At 42.1% G+C, this 18,633-nt stretch overlaps 1 protein-coding gene across 13 annotated transcripts in view; it reads right to left on the reverse strand.

Annotated features, from left to right (window-relative positions):
- The window catches only part of CCDC88A (coiled-coil domain containing 88A), a 129,485-nt gene extending 113,037 nt beyond the window's left edge, over positions 1–16,448 (reverse strand). For 8 of the 13 annotated variants that reach the window (XM_073023004.1, XM_038006953.2, XM_038006955.2 and 5 more), the window contains exons 1-3: positions 15,608–16,224; positions 15,411–15,511; positions 10,342–10,419 (exon numbers count right to left, since the gene is read on the reverse strand). In XM_073023004.1, coding sequence (XP_072879105.1) covers positions 10,342–10,419; positions 15,411–15,511; positions 15,608–15,670 — 242 coding nt within the window. In that variant the 5' untranslated portion in view covers positions 15,671–16,224. Of the gene's footprint in view, positions 1–10,341; positions 10,420–15,410; positions 15,512–15,607 lie in introns of all 13 variants that reach the window. The other 5 variants (XM_007970585.3, XM_007970580.3, XM_007970582.3 and 2 more) reach the window with 1 other exon arrangement.
- Between the last annotated feature and the right edge of the window lie 2,185 nt (positions 16,449–18,633).

Below are 18,633 nucleotides of genomic sequence, written 5' to 3' on the forward strand. Positions count from 1 at the left end.
TCCCTAAGCCCTAAGATTGGGTCACAGAAGTTGGTTTTAATCAGTATTCTAGAGTAGTAATTGCTCCAGATCTACTTAGGCCTAGAGACTCAAAAAATTGCAAAGTGAGCTGATATACAGTCAGGTATTTCCCTTGATCAGTGACAGACTTACCTACTATGGCTTTCACTCCCATACTATCAATTCAGTATAGTAAGGCTTCTTAATCTGTACTCCCCTCCTAAGGTAATTTAAATAGTTCACTTGATTAATTATGGGTAACAAGTATCACTTTCATTTTTGAGAAGAAAGCCCTTTAAAATGAGAAAAAAATCCCAAAGAACAATCTCTTCTAATTAATGAATTAAATTTAGTCATGGAAACTTAAGTAAGCAGTTTTTAAATTTGGTAAGAAAATCTTTTTTCTGGCCGGGCGCGGTGGCTCAAGCCTGTAATCCCAGCACTTTGGGAGGCCGAGACGGGTGGATCACGAGGTCAGGAGATCGAGACCATCCTGGCTTACACGGTGAAACCCCGTCTCTACTAAAAAATACAAAAAACTAGCCGGGCGAGGTGGCGGCGCCTGTAGTCCCAGCTACTCGGGAGGCTGAGGCAGGAGAATGGTGTGAACCCGGGAGGCGGAGCTTGCAGTGAGCTGAGATCCGGCCACTGCACTCCAGCCTGGGCGACAGAGCGAGACTCCGTCTCAGAAAAAAAAAAAGAACATCTTTTTTCCAATCACCAATTTCTCTGATTTTTTTAAAAAGTCCCCATACAGGACAACTCTAAGTATATGAATAAGACTACCACAATATTCGTTTGTCTTTTTCAATGTACCAGAAAAGTGCTCCAAATGGATCAACGCTAACTTCATTATAAACCCACCAATTAAAGGCAAAATAATAGATACCTATTACAAAAGCACTAAGACAGACAAAAATTAAATTAGATATATAATAAAAAGTAAAATAGAAGACAAAAATAGCCACACATACATTCAAGATGAGATGAACCAAGTTAGAGGAAAGATACACATACAGAAAGGTAAGGAATTATTAATAGACAAGTTAACAAAACTTGCAGCCATGTTCTACAAATGGTCCATGAGAAAGAAACTGTTTTGGGGACCTCCAATTTAGCAAAAGAGTCGTTTTTTCGAGACAGAGTCTCGCTCTGTCGGCCAGGCTGGAGTGCAGTGGCACGATCTCGGCTCACTGCAACCTCTGCCTCCCGGGTTCAAGCAACTCTCCTGCCTCAGCCTCCTGAGTAGCTGGGGTTACAAGCATGTGCCACCACACCCAGCTAATCTTTGTATTTTTAGTAGAGATGGGGTTTCACCATGTTGGCAAAGCTGGTCTCAAACTGACTTCAGGTAATCTGCCCACCTCAGCCTCCCAAAGTTCTGGGATTACAGGCATGAGCCACCACGCCCGGCCACTAAATAGGTTTTAAAAGGCAAAGGAACAAATGACCTAAGATTTTAAAATACTGTATTGTACTATTCCTCAACTTGGTTCCTCCAGTAAGGCAAGTCTCCTCACCATTTCCCAAATCATATGTGCAGTATGCTTTCCCCCCAAAATGCTTCCTTGGCCTAAAATACCCTCTCCTCATGGATAGCTATCCAAGTCCAGTCACCTTTCAAGGTTTAAATCAAATCTAACTTCCTTCACAGATAGGTTTCCCTGACTAACCATACCTTCAGGGGCCAAACCTAACTTCTAGACATCGGGGCTCCCTAATTTATTCCAGTTCACACGCCCGTACAACTCACTCTCTCAGCACACTCTCTCTCTCAAAAGAAACATGAAACCCATACAGATTAATGAAAAAAAAGAAGAAGAAAAAAGCAACCTAATAACCAGAGATTTGTTTTCAAATACCTGGTTGGGATCATTCACTATTAACTACAGGTTTGTCTTAGTCAGTACACACATTCAGTACTATGCTTCGGGGTCCCCAACCCCTGGGCCAAGGACTAGTCTAGGGCCGTGGCCTGTTTGGAACCAGTTTGCACAGCAGGAGGTGAGCGGTGGGCAGGTGAGCTTTACCACCTGAGCTCCGCCTCCTGTCAGACTGGCGGCAGCATTAGATTCTCTTATGAGCACGAACCCTATTGTGAACTGCCATACGAGAGATCTAGGTTGCCCAATCCTTATGAGAATCTAATGCTCCCCGCCCTGGTCCATGGAAAAAATTGTCCTCCATGAAAATGATCCCTACTGCCAAAAAGGTTGGGGGCTGCTGCTATACTTAATACTTAAGTTTAAAAAAAAAAAAAAAAGATACAGGCCAGGTGCGGCGGCTCACGCCTGTAATCCCAGCACTTTGGGAGGCTGAGGCAGGTGGATCACGAGGTCAGGAGATCGAGACCATCCTGGCTAACACGGTGAAACTCCATCTCTACTAAAAATACAAAAAATTAGCCAGGCGTGGTGGTATGCCCTGTAGTCCCAGCAACTCAGAAGGTTGAGGCAGGAGAATCGCTTGAATCAAAGAGGTGGAGGTTACAGTGAGCCAAGATCACGCCACTGCACTCCAGTAGCCTGGGCAACAGAGCAAGACTCTGTCTCAGGAAAAAAAAAATAAATATATATATAAATTCTGAATCATTACATGTACATTCTATTTGCAAAGGTGGAAATATAGTCTAATTCATTTGCAAACATACGAAATAAAGAGCTGGAAAAAATTAAGTTAACCTTCAAATATAAGAAAACTCACCCCATTTTCCCTAATTATTCAAGTTAACTGAGATATTACTACAGTTCACCTTTTAAACCATGGATTAGGGGTTTTGTCTTTCCATTGGTATTTCCCTGTAAATTCTCATCCTCCACTACTTTGTAGTAGTTCAGGTCTTAATCAAGGACTAGTGGCCGGGTGCGGTGGCTCACACCTGTAATCCCAGCACTTGGGAGGCTGAGGCAGGCTGATCACTTGAGGTGAAGAGTTGGAGAGCAGCCTGGCCAACATGGAAAAACCCCGTCTCTACTAAAAATACCAAAGAATAATTAGCCGGGTGTGGTGGTACACACCTGTAATCCCAGCTACTCGTGAGGCTTAGGCATGAGAATCGCTTGATCCCAGGAGGCAGAGGCTGCAGTGAGCTGTGATCACACCACTGCACTCCAGCTTGGGTGACAGAGCAAGACCCTGTCTCAAATTAAAAAAAAAAAAATCAAAGACTAGTATCCAACATCTAAAACTAAACCAACTTCCTTGGTCCTTCACCACCCAGGGAAAGGAGGCATTAATAGTTATGTTATTGATGATAATGTGAAGTTCAACTTTTTTTCTAGCCTTCACTAGGAAAAATCAGTCACATTAAGAATACAGGCCAGGCACAGTGGCCAATGCCTATAACCCCAGGACTCTGGGAGACCAAGGCAGGAGGATTGCTTGAGCCCAGGAGTTCAAGACCAACCTAGGGAACAAAGTAGGACCCCATCTCTACAAAAAAAAAAAATCTTCATTAGCCAGGCATGGTGACACACACCTACAGTCCCAGCTATTCAGGAAGCTGAGGTGGGAGGATCGTCTGAGACTGGGAGGTCAAGGATGCAGTGAGCTGTGATCATCCCACTGCAGTCCAGCCTGGGCAACAGAGCAAGACCCCGTCTCAAAAAAAAAAAAAAAGAATACACTATCTAAAAATTTTTCATGAAGGACTACTGAGATACCTCACAAAGTTTGATTTTTAATGTAAGGACTATGTTAATATAAAAAGTTATGGGCTAGACACGATGGCTCATGCCTGTAATCCCAGCACTTTGGGAGGCCGAGACAGGTGGATCACCTGATGTCAGGAGTTTGAGATCAGCCTGGCCAACATGGTGAAAACCCGTCTCTACTAAAAATACAAAAATTAGCCGGGCATGGTGGTGGGTACCTATAATCCCAGCTACCAGGAAGGTTGACGCAGGAGAATTGCTTGAACCCGGGAGGCAGAGGTTGCAGTGAGCCGAGATCGCACCACTGTACTCCAGCCTGGGTGACAGAGGAAGACTCTGTCTCAAACAATAAATAAATAAAATAAAATAAAATGTTATAAACAATTACCTTTTTTTTCTTCCCCACTAATTATATTGCCCAGCTTTCTAGTTTAATTTTTTTTTTTTTTTTTTTTGAGACAGAGTCTTGCTCTATCTTCCAGGCTGTAGTACAGTGGCATGATCTCAGCTCACTACAGCCTCCACCTCCCAGGTTCAAGGAATTCTCCTGCCTCAGTCTCCCAAGTAGCTGGGATTACAGGCACTCACCACCATGCCCAGCTAATTTTTGTATTTTTAGTAGAGATGGGGTTTCAACATGTTGGTGTGGTTGGTCTCAAACTCTTCACCTCAAGTGATCCGCCTGCGTCAGCCTCCCAAAGTGCTGGGATTACAGGTGTGAGCCACCGCACCTGGCCCCAGCTTTCTACTTTAATTCAAAATGCTAACTTCTACCTGTAGTGTGAAATCAAGAGATCACAGTCTCATTAAAAAAAAAAAAAAAAAAAAAAAGGAAGAAAATTCCTACTCAGCTTACTTATCTTCATTTTATTCTATTTTATCAACCCATTAGTATTGTCTAATCATAGTCCTAACCACTATACAGAACTGCAACCTCCAAAATCTCAAATTCTGAAAATCTACTTTGACCTTGACCTCCTATCTTTTCACCCTCTCTCATGTCCTCACTTCTAACCTACTCTTCCTTCATTCTTTTTTTTTTTTTTTTTTGAGGCGGAGTGTAGCTCTGTCGCCCAGGCTGGAGTGCAGTGGCCGGATCTCAGCTCACTGCAAGCTCCGCCTCCCGGGTTCACGCCATTCTCCGGCCTCAGCCTCCCGAATAGCTGGGACTACAGGCGCCCGCCACCTCGCCCGGCTAGTTTTTTGTATTTTTTAGTAGAGACGGGGTTTCACCGTGTTAACCAGGATGGTCTCGATCTCTTGACCTCGTGATCCGCCCGTCTCGGCCTCCCAAAGTGCTGGGATTACAGGCTTGAGCCACTGCGCCCGGCCTCTTCCTTCATTCTTATTACAACTCTCAGAGGCATTTGAACCACAGCAATTCCATCTTGAATAGGGGCTAGGTAAAATAAAGCTAAGACCTGCTGGGCTTCATTCCCAGCCAGTGAGGCATTCTAAGTCACAGGTTGAGATAGGAGGTTGGCACAAGATACAAGTCATAAAGACCCCGCTGGCAAAACAGGTTGTAGTAAAGAAACTGGCCAGAACCCACCAAAACCAAGATGCTGACAAGAGTGTCCTCTGGTCATCCTCACTGCTACACTCCCACCAGTGCCACGACAGTTTACAAATGCCACGGCAATAGCAGGAAGTTACCCTATATGGTCTAAAAAGGGGAGGCATGAATACTCTACCCCTTGTTTGGCATATCATCAAGAAATAACCACAAAAATGGGCAATCAGCAGCCCTCATGGCTGCTCTGCCTGTGGAACAGCCATACTTATATTCCTCTACTTTCTTAATAAACTTGCTTTCACTTTATAGACTCGCCCTAAATTATTTCTTGCCCCAGAGAATCCTCTCTTGGGGTCTGGACTGGGACCCCTTTCCAGTAACACAACCTTTAATCTCTAAGCTTCCTACTAATCTTTGCTTTCTTCCTCACTTTAATGCTCACACATTATTATTCAGCTATTCAGCTAAGAATCTGTAGTCTGTTTTTTCTCTCATCCCACGTCTGTTTATTCAGAATTCTGAATAAATTCTACAGGTATTTTTGTCCGTTTCTGAGCAGCTAAGCATTACTGGCTAGTCAACCATGCTCACTGGCTCAACTACAAATGTGTGGTTTCCAAATCTCAAATAAGCCATCAACCCTGCATGACAATACTTGTATTCATCTTTAACTGACACTCTTTGTGATTTCCTCTTAGCAGCCTTGTAAAATGTTTCCACTTTTCTCAAACCTAATTCCTCCACAGTTATTTACATCTTCATGCCTCTTTTTCATGCTATTTTCTTTGCTTAAAATGTCCTTCCTTCCACTCTCCCACTGCTTATGACTCCTGTTCAGTCTGATTTCTCCTACGGAGCTCTCATGTCCAGCTCAAACAGCTCCTCCAAGAAGCCTTTCCTCCATGTAAATCATCACTTCCCTTTCTGTGCGAACACTGTCTCAAGAACATAATTCCTTATCATGGCACAGATACCACATTGCAATTTGTTTACATGCACCTCCCCCTTATCGTGGGCAAAGCATCCTATTCCTAGCATCTAGCAGTTTGTTACACAGTAAGCACTTAGAAACTATTCCCATATTAATTGATCTTTGAAGGAACTAGCCCTTCATCCCTTTCACCGAGTATTACACTTAGATCCTGACAAGAAAGAGCTCTGCCCTGAGTCCCACTCTGGCCCTCCTCGGCCCACATGCTTCCACTGGGAAAGGAGCCCATGTAAACAGGGGTATGTGCCTATATACTTCCTTTTTTTTTTTTTTTTTTTTTTTTGAGACAGAGTCTCACTGTCACCCAAGCTGGAGTGCATTGGCGCAGTCTTGGCTCACTGCAACCTCCGCCTCCCAGCTTCAAGCGATTCTTCTGCCTCAGCCTCCCGAGTAGCTGGGATTACAGGGGCCCGCCAACATGCCCGGTTAATTTTTGTATTTTTAGTAGAGACGGGGTTTCACCATGTTGGCCTGGCTGATCTTGAACTCCTGATCTCAAGTGATCCACCGGCCTCGGCCACCCAAGATGCTGGGATTACAGGCGTGAGCCCCCATGCCTGGCCTACCTACCCACTTTTAAATGACACTCCAGGTACCCAGAACTTTGCAATTTCTTGCCCAAACACTTTTAACTCAATTTCAGGGCTCACACAGACCTCTTTCCTAGGTCTGTCCTTAGAATAGACTGTGCCACACTTGTGTACACCCTTGGGCCAAGGAGTACTTGTTTGGGGATGGGAGTACAAGAGCTTAGACCTTGTGCATGCATGCAAGGTGTTCACAGCATGTACATGAGACCTCTTTGTGGTGCCAGAAAGAGCCAGGGATGGGGGGAGGAGGTTGGGCTTAACCACATTCTGCTGCAAAACTGTGAATTTATGAATTCTAAATTCCACAGATTTTAAATTTGAACCTTTCAAGTCATTATGAAGGTATATTTATCAAGAGAAAAGACTAGAATATAGTTAATGATTTGCTGGCCTGGTTTATAAGCTTTAAATATTTAGGCCTATTGTGGTAAATGAATGCTTATCCTGGATCTTACAAATGTTAGGGGCAGATCTCCTCTCACTCAGAGTGAAGTTAATCAGTTTTATCCACCAATTTTTATTAAACTAGGCCAGGCACAGTGGCTCATGCCTCTAATCTCTGCATTTTGGGAGGCTGAGGTGGTGGACTGCTTGAGCCCAGGAGATTGAGACCAGTGTGGACAACATGGCAAAACTCTGCCTCTACAAAAAAAAAAAGCAAAGCAAAGAAAATTCGCCAGGCATGGTAGTAGTCCTAGCTACTCAGGAGGCTGAGGTGAGAGGATCGCTTGAGCCCAGGATGCATAAGTTGCAGTGAACCAAGATTTCGCCACTACATTCCAGCCTGGGCAACAGACAGAGACCCTGTCTCAAAGAAAAAAAAAAAAAAAGACAGATTATTAAACTAGCAAAATAGATCTAAGAAGCCATAAAAATAGAATCAGGAATAAAGAGAACATTTAAAGTAATTTTCCAATTTCAATAACTAGCTAAATATTAAATGACTGATTGAGGATTTAAACTTTCAGGTCCATGTTTTTGTTTTTGCCCTCCTACCACTCTGACTCTCCAAAAGCAGCCAGTTTACTAATTAATAAATTAAGTATTACACAGATGTCCCAATACCAAGTATAATCTCAAATACTATTTCTAAATATTGAAAACTTCATGCCTAGAATGGTATCAAACTGTTTCGTGGATCCTAAAAGTCAACTGGTGTCCTGTTGAAAGAATTGGTCTTCCTTTACATTTATCCTGTGAGAACTAGTTTCCCGTAATATATATTAAGAGAAAATTTTCAGTTAAAAAATTTAAAAATACTCTCATGTATAACATCTAGTTCACCTGTTCTTCTCTAGGTTCTCATCATTTCTGTAGTTTAACTAAATATGAATCATACTGAGAACAAGGCAATCATGAAGGACTTTTCTTGAAGACAGTCCAATACAAAGCTGTGGACAAAAAAATCTCAACATGGCCCAGGTGCGGTGGTTCACGCCTGTAATCCCAGCATGAGATTTTGGGAGGCTGAGGCGGGAAGATCACTTGAGGTCAGGAGTTCTAGACCAGCTTGGCCAACATGGTGAAATCCTGTCTATTGGGCACCTGTAATCCCAACTACTCAGGAGGCTGAGGCAGGAGAATCAGTTGAACCTGGGAGGAGGAGGTTGCAGTGAGCCGAGATCATGCCACTGTACTCCAACCAAGGTGACAGAGTAAGACTCCGTCTCAAAAAACAAACAAACAACAACAACAAAAAACACAACATATTGGACAGGAAAGTTATTGGAAACCAAACTGAAAGCACTCTATACTCTAATACTATAAAAAACTATGGACCATGAAATCTTGTTCCAATCACCTTGCCTCAAAGGAGATACAACATAGGTGGGAAAAATATACAATAAAGGTAATTAAAACAAATACGGGGACAGAGAGAGAACAAATGAAAAGGAGAAACAGAAGACAAACTAAAAAAATAAACTAAATTCTACAGTACTAAAACTAGAAGGTATTCTCAAAATTTTGAAAATTAATACAATTATAGCTATCTTCACTTAGTTCTTCAACATTTACTTACAACTTACGACATGCTAACTTCTATGCTAGGTGCTGGTGATACATGCTAAGTACTAGGTTAGGTGCTAGCAATATATGAGACAAAACATCTAGCCCCTAAACAGTAATAAAGCAGAACAATAGCTACTCAGGTGAAGGTACTTCAGAATCATAAGCAAGAAAACAACTCTGCCTGGGGACTTCACAAGGTATTAAAGAAGAGCAGGAATTGGTTAGTCAAAGAAAAGGGTAAGGATAGTCTAGAACAGGAGTCCCTAATCCCTGGGCCATGGATTGGGTCCATGGCTTGTTAGGAAAGCCACACAGCAGGAGATGAGTGGTGGGCGGGCAAGCATTACTGCCTGAGCTCCGCCTCCTGTCAGATCAGCAAAGGCATTAGATTCTCACAGGAACACAAACCCTATTGTGAACTGCGCATGCGAGGGATCTAGGTTGCATGCTCCTCATAAGAATATAAAGGCTGATGATTTGAGGCGAAACAGTTTCATCCTGAAACCATCTCCCCTCAGCCTGGGTCCATGTAAAAATTGTCTTCCATGAAACCAGTCCCTGGTGCCAAAAAGGTTGGGGACCGCTGCTCTAGAGGAAAATAATTCTAATGATAATAATATAAATAAAATAATAAAGAGCTAACATTTATTGGACACTTTCTATATGTTAAGCATCGTACATACATTATTCTATTTGATTCTCATAATAATCCTGTGACTTTTATCCCACTTACAAATTAAGTAACTTACTAAAGATCATACAGCTATATAGAGGTGACACTAACATATCATACAAAACTAAGCTATAGGCCAGGCACAGTGGCTCATGCCTGTAATGCCAGCCACTTTGGGAAGCTGAGGTGGGAGGATCACTTGAGCCCAGGAATTCAAGACCAGCCTGGGCAAAAAAGTGATACCTGTTCTCTACAAAAAAATTTTTAAAAATTAGCCAAATGCAGTAGCACATGCCTGCAGTCCCAGCTGCTTGGGAAGCTGAGGTGGGAGGATTGCTTGATCCCAGGAGTTTGAGGTTGCAGTGGGCTGCGATTGTGCCACTGCAGTCTAGCCTGGGTGACAGAGTGAGATCCTGCCTCAAAAACAAACGAACAAAAAACTAAGCTGTGAACTATCATGATTTACTTGAGGAACCATAAGTAGCTAGATATAGTAAAGCACAAGATAATAATAATGACTGCAACCAGGACTGGGGATATAGTGGGTCAACAAAACAGAAAATAGACATATCTGTCCCTGTCTTAGTAGAGATAATCCTTCCCCACCAGGAAGGAAACATTATCTCCCATCTTATAAATGTAGGAACTGTAATTTGGAGATGTTATGTTCACATACCAATAAGTAGCACAGCTAGAACTGAACCCAAGTCTATCTAACATAAGGCCCAAATTCATTCTATTTTACTACACATGGCTCTATTATTCAATCATTCAACAGAAATACAGCAAGAACCTACTGTTTGTCAAGCACTGCCCTAGGAATACAGAGACAAAAGATAGAGTCCCTGGCTTCAGGAAACCCACAGGCTAGTCAATAGAGTCAAGCAAAGAGTCAGGCTGGTTCGCACCTGTAATCGCAGCACTTTGGGAGGCTGAGGTGGGTGGATCGCTGAGACCAGCCCGGGCAACATAGTGAAACTCCATTGCTACAAAAAATACAAAAACTAGTCAGGCGTGGTAGTGCGTGTCTGTGGTCCCAGGTACTTGGGAGGCTAAGGTGGGAGAACAGCTTGAGCACGGGAGGTGAAGGCTGCAGTGAGCGGTGATCATGTCCCTGCACTCCAGCTTGGGCAACAGAGCAAGACCCTGTCTCCAAAAAAAAAACCAAAAAAACAAAACAAAAAAAACAGGAGATGACTTCTGAAGTCCCTTCAAACCCAAGATTCTAAAGGAAAAGAAAGGCTATAACAAGTATATTACAATTACCAAGTGTTCCAAGTACAGTTCTCTATAACTATCTAATGGGTTTGGATCATAAATAATAATTCCAAATACTGTTCTGATACTATTAACAATTTTCTCAGTACTTAAAACCCTAAGACATCCATATTTTCAACCATTTGAGTAATATGAATTGCACATTTTTAAAATTTTAGGAGTATGAAATTAACTACAATGTCACAAATTCCTTAAAAACTCACAGCAAGTAATATTCAAAACTGGCTCCAGAACTAAATGACATCTTAAACAGGAAAATAATTATTTCTACTTCACTGTCACCACGCCCTACAACTGATAAGTAACAATAAAGATAAAAGATTTCAATCCACTGAAGTAGGAAAATGCCCTAAAATGTACAGAAGAGCTGGCCCATCATTCCAGATCTCTAAATAGCTTCCCTCTTCCTTCCCATTAGTTAAAGAGGATTGATGTCATGTTACAAGTTCTTACAGAGATTATTTGATTCAAAAAGCTACTCAATGAAATTCAGGATTCATCTCTGAATACAGTAAATCATAAGTCAGTGAACAGACTTCAAAATTGTGAGGCAGAGACAGTAAACAGTGTCGTGAAGAAGTTAGCTCTTCACTTTCAGAGTCTGGGTGCAAAACGGCAACACCAGAGTCATTAAATTAATCAATTTTCTTAGTCTTAATAAACATTTAAGGTGAAAAACTTATATAACAAGGTTCCTGGCCAGGCGCGGTGGCTCGCCTGTAATCCCAACACTTTGGGAGGCCGAGGTGGGTGGATCATGAGGTCAGGAGATCGAGACCATCCTGGCTAACACGGTGAAACCCCGTCTCTACTAAAAAAAATACAAAAAATTAGCCAGGCGTGGTGGTGGGTGCCCATAGCCCCAGCTACCCAGGAGCCTGAGGCAGGAGAATGGCATGAACCCAGGAGGTGGAGCTTGCAGTCAGCCGAGATCAAGCCACTGTACACCAGCTTGGGCGCAGAGTGAGACGCTTTCAAAAAAAAAGTTTCTATAACAAAAGTCCATGTCACATCTAAAAGCAATAATATAAGACTAGCAGAGCAAAAATGTAATTAAAAGTATATAAACAGCCAGGCATTGTGGTGCACGTGCCTGTGGTCCCAGCTACTCAAGTGTCTAGGGTGAGAGGATGGCCTGAGCCCAGGAGTTTGAGGCCACAGTGCACTAGGATCACATATTCCAGCCTGGCAACATAGCAAGACCCCATCTTGAAAAAAAAAAGTATATAAACATATTTTTACTGGTGGCCAGAGACCAAATTTGCCCTCCTCCCTGAAACAACTGGGGGGTGGGGGGGAGACAAAATACATAAAACATTTTTCAAGACATTGGACATCAGGCAACAAAAGACAGTGATCCCCAATAGATGGGAAACAAGCATGAATCCAACAACTGCTCCAGCATTACAGCCTTGAAAGAGTTTCCAGGCCACAGAACAGGAAGAGGGGAATCCAGGCAGAGCACAATGGTCTGAGCTGTGGAGACAGAACTGAGTCTGGAGACAGCAAGGTAGCTAAAGGTGACAGCAAGGTAGCTAAAGTACACAGGGCAGAGTACTTAAGAGAGCTGCACAGTGAGAAAGATCTGCAAAGGGTATCCCTCAAGTCTGAGTACTTATCAGAATGTAAGTGTGAGGAAACTACCCAAAGATAGTGAAAGAACCACCAAAAAGATTGAGAGCGAACACCACCAAGTAGGTACTGTTCCCACCAGCTAGAGTATTCGAGGGGTTTTGCCTCAACAGTGTGACAGAGTGGTACTGCCTAACAAATCTTAAAAGCATGTCCCCAAAAGATCAAACTGTTTTCAGGTAACTTAATGCATCCCAGAACAAAGGTCAAGATTTTTGTATTTAATGGAATACAAAAATATCCAGCACCAAACAAGTTAAAATTTCAAATGTCTGGCATCAAATAAAAAAAAAAAAATCACCAGGCATGCAAAAGCAAGAAAACAGAATCCATAATGGGGAGAAATATCAATCAACCAAAACCAACCCCAAAATGACACAGACAGAATTAGTAGACATAGACATTAAGCCAATTATAACTATATTCCATATGTTCAAGAAGCTAGAGAAAAGACAGAGCAGGAAAAACATAGACATGGAAGATATAAGACAATTTCTAGAGATGAAGCTATAATATCTGGAATGAAAAATACGGTGGGTGGGATCAAGAGCAGAATAAACATTGTAGAAGAAAAGATTAATAAGTTTGGAGACATCACAACAGACTATTCAAAATGAAACAAAGAAGACTGAAAGAAAATTGAATTAAACATCAGTAAGTTTTAAGACAACATCAAAGCGACTAGTATATATGTAATTGGACTTTCAAAAGGGTGAAGAGATCAAATATATATATATATATATAGTAGCAATAATGACTGAAACTTTTCTAAATTTGATAAAAACTACAAACCCACAGATCCAAGACACTCATCGAATTCCAAGCACAAGAAACATGGAAAATATATAAATAGTTTCACTTACAAAGGGTTCTTGCCCACAAATTCTGTAATTAAATGTACTGTAGAAATTAGACTAGGCCTAACTTTTACATTTACTAGGTACAGAGTTACAACTACAACTGACACTTTATAATAAAGTACATTAAAGCATACATTAATCTAAGTAAAGTGCTTAACAGAAATCCTAATGACTTCAAAATTAGCAAAATACAGCTTTTAAAACAATGTATATTTTGTTGCCCTATCAGTTAAATAATTAAGATAAATTTGTGTTTATCTTATTTTAGCAAATTATTCAAACCAAGCAAAAGTATACTTTTTTTCTTTTCTTTTCTTTTAATTTATATAGGTCATTTACAACAGAATTAGGACACCAAAAAAAAAAAAAAAAAAAAAAATCTAAAGAAACTGAGAGGTGAAACTGAAAATACAGAAGCAGATTTGTGGCTTGGAAAGGAGCTACCCCTCATGAAAAACAGCAACCTGGCAACCACTATTTTGGAATACCATCATTTTCAAAATATACATATATTTTTTAGCATAAAACTGCATTCGAAGTGGAAACAAACTAATGTATTTGTTTTTAGCACCTCAGTTAAGTATTTAGGATGCAAAAAAAAAACAACAAATTTTTTTCGAAAAAGAATCGTTCAAATAAAATTAAAATGGAAAACTAATCTATTTCCCTATTTTTGTGAACACACATTTTTTTTTAGTACACAAATTCAAAATTTTCTGTCTAAAAATAAGCACATAAAGAGACATAGGGGAACAAGTTCTGAATATCTAGTGTAATGGCTACCCTTTCTGTCATGTAGTTTCCCCAAAACAGAAGTCAATTTATTATCCTACCATTTTGCTTAGGAAATAGTTAGATATTTTGAGGATAAAAAATAATTCCATTACACAGCTGTCAAAAATATATTTACTAACCCTGGAAATAATGTCTACGCTCTTTTTTCCTTTCTTAAGGAAAACATATATACATATTCAGATAACATACATATTTCTTTGGGTGCCTATGAAAATAAAACACTGGTTGAAAATGTATAATAGTATAATACTTCCCTGTAGGATCAACACGTACATGAAAAACAGCCCACAAATCTCTTTGAGCACATAGAGAAGTTAACGAGAGCAATTTTTTATAGATTTGACTTCTACCGTCTTAAACATAAAAATTTAAATCAATAAAATACAAACTTGATAAGGTTATCAGAGCAGTAAGGTAGACTTATTCTCTAGTAACAACTATTCATTAATAACACACCGATTTCCCATACATATAAAAGTTCCAAACTACCTCTTCTAATCAGATTCTATTAAAGAGAAATAAGCCTAAGTACGCATTACTTTGAGCACAACTGAAAAATTCAGTTTGATAAACTACATTAGCGTACTTAGAATGCACGTATGCTACAATATCTGTAATTGGATAAAAACTGAGTTTTAATTTTACTAATCCAGCTACCAATATACTTTCACTATTCAATTCCCATCTCAAAAGCATACTTTCCTACTTAGTACAAACCCAATATTATAAACACAAAAGACAAAGATTTGCCCACTAAGTCGTTATCTAATTGTTATTAAGACTTGATACTTGCATTTCAAAACCTGTAAGAATACCTTAAAATGATCCCTAAAATATTAAGCAACCTAATAATTCACACAATAAATCATCTCATCAAGCTTTAGTTATTACAGGCATTTAAATTACTTACTACAGCAAGAGTCCTCACCAATCAGAACTGTTTGAAATTTTCCCTTCTGAAATCTGCTATTACTTAACGAGTTTCAAATTTTGAGCCACTTATTTCTAGATATAAAGGTTAATAAGAAACATTTCTGCATCGAATGCACATAACTTCACAGTAAAGTCTTTTTTCCTCTCTTAGGAAACCAGATTCTCATTCTCTCTCTTATGTTACCAAATTATCAAAGAAGACACAATGTGGCTTGGATTTCAGTACTGAAGACAAGTGACGATACATGGTTGACAGAATGAAAAATTAAAGTTTCACAATTTTAACAGGTAGAATTACTAAGCTGTGATAATGGGCTGAGCGCATAACATTATCATTCCTTTCAAGATCTAATTCTTAAACCACCTGAATTTTTCTGGCCAATGAAGCAAATTAGGGGCTTAAAACATCGTGTCTCAAAGTTCACCGTATGCTATTTCTCAAAGAAAACAAGTTACCTAGGAAAGACGGAAGAACTTACATTTGGAGCATGACCTGGTTCAGGAACACCCCATCCACCAAAGCCACATATTCATCAAGGTTGGTCCCATTTCCTGCAGTCAGAGGTCCAAACGTTTTAACCTAGAACAGAAGGATCACCACGACATGAACGCCCACCTCCATCTCTGCAGCCACAAATAACGCAGCAAAATATACAATAAAGGACACCCCACTTACCCAAGTGACCAAGGGGCTGGTCATGAACTGCTCCAGAAGGGGAGTAAAAATTTCGTTCTCCATTTTACAGAGTATGTATTTGAAAAAAGGAACTACCACAAAAATACGCCTAGGGAATTGGTCACTAAACGTGGAAGTAAGTAGAAATCAATGAAAGTCCATTTCGGCAAGGGAGGAAAATCCCATCGTGGAGGAGGGGGGCACTATCCCTCCTCAAAAAACACCCCAGAGGGAAACAAGCCGAAATCCCAAGAAGTGGCTTCGACGACGGACACCACGAGCAGCAGCCTGCGCTGGAAATGTCTGTACCGGGCGAGGAGCGGCAGAGAAAAGGCATCTGGAGGAGGAGGAAGGGAAAGGGGGCTGGAGCCCAAGACAAAAAGCCCGTCAAGGTTGTCCAGCTCCTGGAGGAGCCAGACCAGCGAAACTGCTCCCAATGAATTAATCCCAACGTGGGCTAAATGAAATACGTTAGACAGAGACCACGTTAAGGATTCCGAGGGGCCGCCAGACTCGACCTCGGCGTTCCGACCTCTACACGTTCCACCCACCGATGGGCATGGAGCCGCTTTCGACCCGCGGAGCCTCCACTGCCCGCAGCTCCTCAGCACCAACAGGCAGGGCTCACCCCTTCCCCCCGAACAGACACCATCCCTCCGCCGCCCTCAAGCCTTGCCTCCAGCCCCCTTCCCCTCCCGGGGGTGGGGGCTTGAATGTGTGTCCCTAACCCCCCAGCTTCCTAAGCCCTGCCAGCCTTTTCAGCGCTTCTCTGGGAATCCCTGGCACAAAATCACCGCCGCGCTCCAGCCTCCTCCGCCCTCTATGGAGAAGCCGGAGTAACGGCCTCAGAACCGCAGTGCCGCATCACACCCCACCCCTCGCCGCCCGCCAGAGCCGCCCGCCAATGCCGGGGACCGCCGTCAAAGGGAGCGCGCAGCTTCCTCCGCGCCGATATCCTTCCGCCGACTCCCCGCCCCTCCCGCGCAGCTGCCTCTGGATTGTGGGAGAAGAAAACCGCTGCATGAGCGCGCTCCCGAGCGAGCGCGCCCCCGGGCTAGCGCCGCCGCCGCCCAGATCCTGGCGGCGGGCGCGGGCGTGGACGCGCGTTCGCTGCAGCTGCTGGGGAGACACCCCGCTCCTCGCTTGCGCCCAGGACTGTTGCCAGGGCTTGGGGGGCGGGGACAGGGAAGGCAGAGCAAGGGGTCTGTCTGCTCGCTCGCTCGCTCATGCCTAATTATGGTTTGTTTCCTCCCCGAGTGCCTTCTTTGATATGTGAAGGAAAGGGAAAGAAATCCTTCTCTTTTAAACGTGAGGGTTGCAGACAACCTTTTTCGGACAGTTTGATGTGTTCTGTAAAGCATGCCTTCCCCCCAGCAAAATGGAATAGGAAAACTCACTGCAGCAAATGGCAGAGGGACTTGAGCCGCAACTTGGTGGGTTTTTTCTCCTTTTTTTTTCTTCCAAATCCAGTCCACTAACGCATGAATGTTCTTCAGAGTTGCAAGTGACATACAGTAAGATTTTTAAAAATCCAGAGCTGTCTGTCAGCACGTTGGTATTCCCTGACTGGAGCAAACGTGACTCAGACATTGTTTTTTGGTTTTGTTTTGTTTTTTGCTATTTGGCCATTGAGGGGTCGGGGTGGGGGGGAATCCCAAGCAAAATCAAGAACTACAAAGAAGAAACATTTGGAAGTCATCCAAGTTGGGTGACAAATAAACAGATTACATATTTGTCATAAATCTCCATGCCATGCACGACTGGAACCTCGACATAATTTTAAGTTCCCTGGCAAAATCAAATGTTACTCCTCATTTAAAAGGAAAATAAAGACTTTTTTCCTGGGGTAAAATGGGCATGTAGAATGCAATCTTTTTTGAGAAAAGATAATATAGTTTTATAATGTGTGCTATGTTTACATTACATAAATATTTACATAGAGTATATATTTTAAATTAGCAGTAAAAATGTTTCTGTCATCACACAATTAAGAAACAGCACAATTTCTTAATTGGGTAGTTGGGAACCTGGACTCTGAAGTCTTCCTGCCTAGTTCCAATATGCACCAGCTGTGTGAGCCTAGGCACGTTATTGAGGGTCTCTGTGCTTTGGTTCCTTCACGTGTAAAGCAGGGCTAATAATAGGGGTAAGTGAAATGGCAGCTTATAGTAAGTGTTCTATAAATGTCATTAACGTTGTTTTTAACATTATTCCCTCAAAATAAAGAACCTTTATGAAAAAACTTGAAATGTAACCTTTCCACTTCAGTTACAGGAGAAAGGATCTTGCTTTGAGGAGTAGGGAACTGAATGCCCTTTGAAAATCATCTTAATTAAAATTAGGATGCATTCATGTGGGACTTTGCTAGGTAGTGTACGAGTAGAACCTTGAATTTCCCTAGTCAGTACACAAGCCTTCAGACATCCTTATTGCTAGCAATCTTTTCCATCTGCTCTTGATGACTTTTTAAAAAGTCTTTTAGATATGGGAGTCTCACTATGTTGCCCAGGCTAGCCTCAAACTCCTGGCCTCAAGTGACCCTCTCACCTTAGCCTCCCTAGGAGTTGGGACTAGACGTGTGAGCCACCACGCCTGGCTTGGTGACTCCTTTTTTTGTTTGTTTTGTTTTTTGAGATGGAGTCTCACTCTATTACCCAGGCTGGAGTGCAGTGGCACGATCTCAGCTCACTGCAACCTCTGCCTCCAGGGTCCAAGCGATTCTCCTGCCTCAGCCTCCCAAGTAACTGGGATTACAGGTGCCCGCCACCACCCCCTGGCTAATTTTTGTATTTTTAGTAGGGACGGGGTTTCACCATGTTGGCCAGGCTGGTCTTGAACTCCTGACTTCAAGTGATCTGCCTGCCTCGACCTCCCTAAGTGCTGGGATTACAGGCGAGAGCCACTGCTTCTGGCCTGATGACTGTTTCTTAATAGTGGTCCTTTATTTGGCAAATGAAATGCAGACAGAAGGAGAGTAGGCACCAAGAAGACAGCATTGCTTTCAGGAGCAGCCCAGTGCTTGACAT

This window comes from Chlorocebus sabaeus, chromosome 14 (assembly GCF_047675955.1).
Source record: "Chlorocebus sabaeus isolate Y175 chromosome 14, mChlSab1.0.hap1, whole genome shotgun sequence".
Classification (NCBI taxonomy): domain Eukaryota; kingdom Metazoa; phylum Chordata; class Mammalia; order Primates; family Cercopithecidae; genus Chlorocebus; species Chlorocebus sabaeus.